Source organism: Saccopteryx leptura, chromosome 2 (genome assembly GCF_036850995.1).
Source record: "Saccopteryx leptura isolate mSacLep1 chromosome 2, mSacLep1_pri_phased_curated, whole genome shotgun sequence".
In the NCBI taxonomy this organism is placed as follows: domain Eukaryota; kingdom Metazoa; phylum Chordata; class Mammalia; order Chiroptera; family Emballonuridae; genus Saccopteryx; species Saccopteryx leptura.
In genome coordinates this window covers 97,848,714-97,857,737 of record NC_089504.1, presented here as the reverse complement: position 1 = coordinate 97,857,737, position 9,024 = coordinate 97,848,714, and the positions used below count along the sequence as shown (strand labels likewise).

Genomic DNA, 9,024 nt, shown 5'->3' with positions numbered 1-9,024 from the left:
CCTCAGCCTTCAGGTTTCCCCTTGTTAATGCGAAAGCAGTGTGGAAAGGGAGCAGCGGAGGGCTTCCTCGGGACCACCTGAAGCCCCTCAGGACCACTTGGAACCCCCCAGGGAACACCTGAAACCCCTTGGAGTTATGGGACAGGGGACCTGGCCCTCTGGGTCTGCCTAGGGCCAGCCAGTAGTGTGTGGGTTCTTGACTCCATGCAGGAAAAATTTCACAACATGAGTTCAGGTGATTTTGAGAGTACTGAGATAGAAAACCTCCCTTTGAACTAAGAGGCTTCAAGGGCATTTTATGATTTAGGCCAAGCGTTCAGAGATTTTGAAAGAACATCTTTGTAATTATACGACTTGTACTGTTACTATAATGTACTTCATTCCTGCATTGGAATGCCTGTGGTGTAGATGTCAAAGTAAGCAGAAGGAGTAAGATGTTAACCAAATAATTTAGTATGATTTTTATACTTGTGTGTGATTTACACCAGCTCAAGATGGCCATCGCATTCCTGCTTAGGAAGGGCTGTTATATTGTAAATGGAGAGGAAGGAGACTTGGAACCCCTCCCTTCCCCACACCTGTGAGGAAGACGGTCAACAGCCAGGAATGCCGGAGGGGAAGAAAGATTTGAGTAGCCCTTTCTTCTCCTCTTTCTTTCTCCTTTTTATTTTTATTTTTGTTTTTTAAATTTATGATTTTAATTTGCATTTACATAGATTCAAGTGTCCCACCAAATATATTTCCCTCACCCCCTTATTTCCCTCGACCCCCCCCAAGCCTCCTCCCCCTAATGCCTTCCCCCCTTCCCTACAGATTTGCTGTCCTGTTCTCTATAATGCTGTGTTATGTATATATAATTTTACTAATCTCTTTCCCTTCTCTGATCCATCTTCTCTTCTACTTTCCCTCTGACCACTTTCCCTCTGGTCCCTTTGATCCCTCCTCTGCCTCTGTTCAGTTGCTCAGTTCACATTGTTCATTGGATTCCTCAAATGAGTGAGGTCATATGGTATTTTTCTTTCTCTGCCTGGCTTATTTCACTTAGCATAATATTTTCCAGGTCCATCTGTGTTGTTGCGAAAGGTAAGATTTCCTTCTTCCTCATGGCCGCATAGTATTCCATTGTGTATATATACCACAGCTTTTTAATCTACTTGTCTGCTGACGGACACTTGGGCTGTTTCCAGATCTTGGCTATTGTAAACAATGCTGCCATAAACATGGGGGTACATTTCTTCTTTTGAATCAGTGATTTGGTATTCTTTCACCTTAATAAGCGATTTACAAACGCTTATCCTCTGATATCATCTAAACCAGTGATTTTCAACCTTTTTTGAGCCACGGCACATTTTTTACATTTACAAAATCCTGGGGTACACCATCTACCAAAATGACACTCTAACACAGTACATATTATACATATAGTTAATAATATAGTTTCTAAATGTATTTATACTCACTTAGTGTGAAACCTGGGCCTGTTTCGATGAACACAAAAGGGATATCCTGGCAGGAATGGTAGAAAGACACACACGAAGCTCTGCCTCAACAGTTCTCAGTCTCTCTCTGTTTTTATAATAGTTTTTATCACAGTCAAGCCTGAGAAGCTCAGCTCACATAGATATGTGGTTGAAAACAGGAGCAATGTCAAAATAGCTTTGTTGGCCAGAATGGGGAACTCCTTGGCAACAGATAACCAAAAACTGTCCAAAGGAAGACCAGCAAACTTTAGCTTTAAAGTTAGATAACATTGTGATGCATTGTGATGCATTGTATATCACCCTCTGCGGGGGCCTCTTTTAAAAAGAAAAAGGTCAAATATCTATATACACCATCAGGATAAACCTGATGAGGCTGAGGCTCATCATAGTGGTGGCAATAACCAGCTGAGGCTGAGGCTTCATCTAGTGGTGGCAACATTTACCTCCAGTCCTGACCAGGATTAGAAATCGGGACCATGGGGAGGAGTAGCAGCTTCAACTACTCGGTGTGGTCACTCAATGACAAGTGCTTGGCAGCCCGAGCAGGGACCTTCCTGGGTGTGGATGAGAGGCGGCCTACTATTGGTTCATCGCTAGTGGTCGGGATGAATCCTAGAAGGTGATTGGTCAGTGAGCGTTCCCTGTGCCTCCACTCTTCCTGTTGCTGATAGCTGGAGGGATTGTGAGGGGAATGTTTATGTTTGCATGGAGGCGGCTGGTGGTGGGCCGTATCCGGCACACGGGCCGTAGTTTGGGGACCCATGTTTAATTTCCCCACGGCACACTTGACCATGTCTCACGGCACACTAGTGTGCCGTGGCACACTGGTTGAAAAACACTGATCTAAGCCCCCTTCCATCCTGAAATCATGTGATTGATGTATGTACCTAGACAAAGGAATCACGAGATCCATGTATGTTCTGTAAAGGGTATATAAGGTGTAAGAAATCTAATTTCAGGGAGCACATGTCTTTGGAGCTACTGGCCCACGTGCTCTGCTGGCTTTTTTAATAAATTCTTTTTCTCTTATGCAGTTATCTGAGTGTCAATCCTTCATTGTGTTGCTTTCAAGCAACATTTGTTTTTTGGTTTTTTGTTTGTTTGTTTTTTTACAGAAACAGAAAGAGAGTCAGAGAGAGGGATAGATAGGGACAGACAGACAGGAACAGAGAGATGAGAAGCATCAATTCTTCGTTGTGACACCTTAGTTGTTCATTGATTGCTTTCTCATATGTGCCTTGACCGTGGGGCAGACCGAGTAACCCCTTGCTCGAGCCAGCGACCTTGGGTCCAAGCTGGTGAGCTTTTGCTCAAACCAGATGAGCCCCTGCTCAAGCTGGCGACCTCAGGGTCTCGAACCTGGGTCCTCCGCATCCCAGTCCAATGCTCTATCCACTGCATCACCGCCTGGTCAGGCAAGCAACATTGGTTTTACTGATCACTTGCTTGCTGCCATGAAAAGCAGTTTTCCCCTGCCTATTCACTCGCCTGCTGTTGTGAGAATCCAATAAATGGGAATGGCCCAATGCCTTTCAGCTCTGCAGTTCTTTTGTGGCCTGCCCAAAAATCCAGTGTGAATTTGCCTGCCTCAACCACCAGCATTATAAGGGGTGAGGGCTCCAGTCCCCCAAGTCCTGGGTTCTGGAGCCTAGGTTAAGTTGGGACTTTAGGGGCCAATTCTGCTGCCTCACTGTGCACAGTGGTGACCTATTGTTCCCTGGGAGAGTGTTGTATGGGCACAGCTGCAGGTCAGACCCCAAATGGCCCTCTGCTAGTGTTCTGGAGCATGGTGGCTCCTCTGGGTCTCATTGTGCTGATCCCTACAAGGGGACCAGATGTCTGGGGCGGGGGGATTAGCTCTGGGTCCCTGAGACCTAGAAACCTCAGGGAGTCAAGAGAGCACTGGGCCTTTACAACCCCAGGAAGCTACTACCTCTCCTGAGCCTTAATTGCCCCATCTGTAAAATGAGGATTCCAGACCCGAAGGGCTCAGGGGCCACACCCAGCTGTTGGCAGATATTTACTGAGGACCTTCTATATGCCAGGCACTGTTGTAGGTGCTTTGTCCTGCCCACAGAGCCTCTGCTCTAGATAGGGAGAGGTTAAACAAAAGTGCAAATACCCAAACACACAGTAGAGGGACTGAAGCAAGGGTTGTCTGTGGAGATGGCACCAGGAAGTCTTGTAAAGACCTGCAGGAAGAGTGAAATAACAGCATGTGCAAGGGCCTGGAGGTGGCAAGGGGCTAGCGTGTTCTGCAGGCCCACTGACCAGAGCCTGGTAACCTGAGGAGGGGACAAGAGAAAATGAGGCTGGAAGTGTGGCAGGGCCAGAGGCTACAGGACATCACCGGACACACTCCCTGCCCCCAGTTCCAGAAATCCAGGTGGCTGACCCCACAGTGCCTGGCACACAGGAGGTGTGTTAGCAACACCTGCTGCATGAACAAATGGATGACTCCTGATGGGTCCCTAAGTCACTGTGTGATCTTGGGGCAACTGTGTTTCCCTCTCTGGGCCTCAGTATCACTACTGCTAAGATGCTCTCTGGGTCATAATTCTTTTCAGAGGGTTGTTGGACTGGGCGGCTGGCTGCAGCATGCCCATGTGGACGCTGCTTCCTTCAACTGTGGGGAAACAACCAGCACCGCCTCTGGGCCCAGTGGGGATGTGTCTTCCCCCAGCAGGGCAGTCAGCAACCTCCTCCCCCCCCAGAACCCACACAAGGGCCTGGACTCCGAGTACCATGCAGAGACTTCTGCCAAAGAGCCCATTCACTCACCACCTCATTTTCTCCTCTCTTTCATCACTACCCTCGCTCCTGTGGAAACCTCTGCTCAGGTGTGCACCGTGCTTCAACCATAGCCCCTGGGCCTGCTACCGGGATCATCTGACCTGCAGGCTGGGCAGGCAGCAGCCATTGGGAGTGCAGAAGACCCCTGCCTCAAGCCCCCGACCCCTGCAAGTGCAGGATAAGCAAGAACTGATGGGGTGGGCAGTGTGTGGAGCCCCCAGGGCAGGAAGCCTGCTCCTCACAGCTTTTCCCATCCAGTGAGAGCAGGACAGTGAAGATGCCTCCAACCAAAGGTTCCTGGGGACAGACCCTAGGAGTCAGCCCCTAAAGGCTGCAGCACAGGGCTCTGTGTGGCTGAAGCCCTTCACTGTCCCTCTGAGCCTCAGCTTCCACTTCTGGAAAAACTGGGTACAACAGCCTGTGGCCAAAATGAGCTCAGATCCTGGCTGACCATGGGTGTGAGCCCTTGGGCTTTGTGTCCACCTTGGGAGTGTGCCTGTCCCCACTTACCAGCTCCCTACAAGCACGCTTTCAGATTTTGTAATAGTTGCTAATATCTTCCAGGATATTTCATCAAAACATCTGAGTTTCACCTGACCTGTGGTTGCACAGTGCATCAAGTGGCAACCTGTTATGCTGAGGTCACTGGTTCAAAACCTTGGGCTTGCCCAGTCAAGGCACATATGGGAGTCGATGTTTCCTGCTCTTCCCCCCTTCTCTCTTTCTCTCCCCTTTCTATAATGAATAAATTTTTTTTAAAAAAAATCTGAGTTTCTTTCATCTCTTGGAAAGCTGGAAGCTCCATCCATCCAGGTCCCTGACTGTGTGGGGATAGTTGGTCAGTGTACCACACTGCCTTGGCTGCTGGCCTCTGGGTGCTTGTTGCAGGGGTCTGTATTAATACCTGCTAATGATGTGGGGCCCTGTCTCCATCTCTGCTCCTGGTATCACCAGGGCCACCCCAGTGCCCACAGTACCCTCCCTCCCTTTTTCCTCAGCAACGCCAAAGGAGAGACCCTGGGAGACCACATAGCCAGGCCCTGACATCCCTCCGTCCACACTGCTCCACCCACAGGCCTGCCCAGCACTTGGTGGGAAAGGCCTGGGGAGGGGAACTCCCTGGGACCTCTGCCCCTGGCCGGCCCCCTCCCTGTCTCTGCTTCTGTTCCTCCCAAACCAAGGCACCACTCCCTAAAGCTGTCCAGTTTCTTCTGAGTCTCTGCAGGAGGAGGGCGGCAGCTTGGGGCCCAGCACTGTCTGAATTGGCAGGAGGGTCTCTTTCCTCACCCTGCTGCAGCGACAGCTCATGAGGAGGCCTCATGCCCCCACACTTAGGGCCGACCCAGCAGGACATGCTTTGTGGACCCTGACAGAACATAATGTCCTGGTGGACCCTAAGCAGCGTGAGCACGCTGTCTCACCTGCCCATCCTCCATGTGCTGCAGGAAACTCCGCCAAGTGCGGCAGGATCTCTATGTGGTGAGATCACAGCGGAAAACTGCGTGCAGGGTGCGGGAGTGGGGGTGGGCAGAGGTGAGAGGGCTGGGCCTCCATGGTGCAGGGAGCTCCCTGGGAGACCAGCCGTGGGGCTGCCCAGGGTCACTGCAGACCCCAGCTGAGCACTGTCATGCCCAGAGTGTCAATTCCTGCAGTGGGACTCTCGTGGCTTCCTCTTTGTAACTCAGTTTCTTAGCCGTCAAGTGGGAACATCCTGGGATTGTGGTAAGACTGGCCTAGAGTGGGCCTTTGTCACTAACTGTCCCTGTCCCAACCCATGAGTGAGAGGCCTCCTACATTTCCTGCATTTGCAGGAGCCTGGCCACGGCTGGAAGGGGCCGGCCTGCCCCTCGCAATGGACATGTCCTTGATGTCAAGCAGGGCCAGAGCACCCACGGCAGGGTGGTGAGTGCTCACACTTGGCACTGAGACCCAGACATACAGCGAGTGTACAGCTGAAGCAGTGTCTAGACACCGTTGGGTGGGCCCCCAGGGTAGCACTGGCTCATGCACAAGCTCATCTCTGCCCTTCCTACCCTCATCTGGGCAACTACCTCACTTGTGTCCCACCGCATCTGTGCCCTGACCCTACTTCACCCATGATCAGATTCCCATTTATGGCTCCTACGTTGCCCTCTAAGCACCTCAGGTGGGCACCCTAACAATGTGCCCATGGCTGGGCAGTGACAGGCATCGCCCCAGGGTGCCATGTGGATGTTAGAGGGATGGGGGTCCCAAGGGACTGGACACCCTTTGATCACTGGTCCCTAAATCCTTCCTCTCTCTTCTAAGGCCCTCGGAGTTCTGTTTCAAACAGCATCTACTCCCCACCCTGTGACCTTTCTAACTTCTTTGCAAATGCCTGTACCCACTCTCCTTATCTCTACACAGGTACGTGGCCCTATCCATTTCACTAACACAATCACGGACAGAGAGCAGGCCTCCAGGTGCCACACCTGGTCTGAGGCCTGGCCATCTGTCTCTCGTTCATCCTGGGATTTCCCACAAGGCCTTGGAGTTACACACCACAGGCCTGGGTCACTGTGCCCTTCTGTCACCCTTGTCCCCCACTCAACCACCAGAGGGCGTACCTAGGAGGACAGTAAACCAAGGTTGTGTTCACCTGCTGGCTGCCAGCATTTATTTATGCAGACAACACTGCCCGAGACCCTCCAGGCACAATTCTCAGGCACCCATGTGACACTGGGGTGGGCTTCCCACCAAGTTCCTCACTGGGGTTACTCAGGAGCAGTGAATCCCTCCTGGTCCCGCACTAGCCCTGTCCTATGAGAAGCTCCACACGAGGCTGAGGGCTTCAAGGCAACGTGAGAGCAGTGGGTGCCTGGTAGCCAGGAAGGGCAGAGGAAGAGGTGGAGTCTGGGAACTGCTCATGGTGCCACTCATATGGTGTAGATCAGTTTTTTCCGCTGCCAGTCCACTGACCGGTCCACCAGAAAATTTGCGGTGGTCGGCAAAAGAGTTAACCACCCTGATGTTGTATGAAGATTATAGATCCAATGATCTTAGTCAAATTCACTTATGCTCAGGGTGATTTCTCCCTTAGGAGCCTCCAAAGTAATTCTGTTGCCATTGTCCCCACATGTACAAAGGTTGAAAACCAGTGGTGTAGATGGCATAGACAGGCAGACAGTGACCAGGAGGGATGGAACGACTGCAGATGTGCACAGGTGTTCCCGGGCACCATCTGTGACATTCCTCCTGCTTTCCAGAGCCCCCACAGACAGGGTTTACTTGACAGTCGCCCTGCATCCCTCTCTGAGCCATACTGCTGGGCCTGAGGGTGGAGGCTCTTCCCCAAGATGTGCTCAGTGACCCTGGACAGGTGGCCACCCCTCTCTGGGCTTGAGTTTCTTCCTCTTGAAGCAGAGAATCCTCCAGGGCCAAGTGTCCTGTGGCCTGTTGGCCCCTCAGCAGTCAGGGAACACTTCACCTTTGCACACAGCCTCCATGGCCACCTCCCAGGTGAGCACAAGCCCTGCTGTGGCAGCTGCAGAGTCAGGGATATGGCCAAGACTCAGTTCATGGGGTTGCCAGGGCCTGGGGCTTCAGGGTCCCTGGGCTGGCTTGGGCCAGGGTGACCGTGCTCAGGACCTCTAGTCACCACTGTTGCAGTTCAGAAGATGGGGTCCTCAGGCACAAGGACTCCTGGGCCTGCTGTAGCCATCACACGTGCCCACCGTCCAGCCTCTCTGCCAGGTTCGGCACACTCTCTGCGCAGTCGGAGAGGGGGATGGCGCACGACGGACCACTGCCCTGCAGCAAAGGAGAGGAGAGTCAGCACCCTGCTTCTGGAGTCCTGGTGTGTCCAACTATCATTGCCCACAAGTGGGCAGCAGTGGAGTGATTCTGGGCAGCCAGGAAACTGAAGTCCCACAATCACATGAGCCATATTCAAGCAATTGGCCCCAGGCAGCACGGCCTGGGCACCTCTGGGCACATGGGCCTGAGGCTCTGGGCTGCAGAAGGAAGCAGACTCCCAATGCACAACCAGTTCTAGGAGGTGCAATGTGGGAATAGTGGCCCATACCTTATTCTAGGTCATGCCATCATCTGATACCTGCAGCGGGTCACAGAGCAGGGGTCAGCAGAGGCTGACTTCTGGGGACACAGAGGTTGGGTCAGGTACAATATACCTGCAGACATCACTCTCATGGAGGGTGCTTCAGTCGCCTCTGGGGACTGAAGGGTAGGGGAAATGAACTGGCCAGCTGTCCCTCCCTAGGGTCACCACCAAGCCACTTGGATTAGGCTGTATCCCTCTAGGAAATGAAACCACCATTGGGGCCAGGGAAGATACAAGATAAAACAGGATAAAATGAAACAGGAAGAGCTAGAGTGCAGCTCACCAGGGAAGGGCTGTGAGTGATTCAGCTATACTCTTACTCTCTCTCTCTCTCTCTTTCACACACACACATACTCACATACACTACATATACTCATATACACACTGAGAAAAAGACACTTACTAGGAAGTGTTTCTGGTGGTTAACTTGGCTCAAAAAGAAAAAAAAGCCTAGTAGCCATTTCTATACTGGGGCCTCTCCTGCAAATTACACTTCAGGGAGAAGGCTGCACTAAACTACCTGCCTCTGCACTGAACTGCCTCCCTACAATGTGTCTGGGATCTGAGCAGCCCTTATAAAAGGAATTCCTGAAATCCTTTTTCAACCAATAGAACTGAGGCTTTCCTCATTCAATTAGAGCTACACAGCTCCAATCAATGGGCACAGCT

At 51.7% G+C, this 9,024-nt stretch overlaps 1 protein-coding gene across 1 annotated transcript in view; it reads right to left on the bottom strand.

The window, feature by feature from the left end:
- Positions 1-6,884: 6,884 nt before the first annotated feature.
- Positions 6,885-9,024, bottom strand: part of FGD3 (FYVE, RhoGEF and PH domain containing 3) — a 40,462-nt gene continuing 38,322 nt past the window's right edge. The window contains exon 18 of the mRNA XM_066368382.1: positions 6,885-8,045. Coding sequence (XP_066224479.1) covers positions 7,956-8,045 — 90 coding nt within the window. The 3' untranslated portion in view covers positions 6,885-7,955. The remainder of the gene's footprint in view (positions 8,046-9,024) is intronic.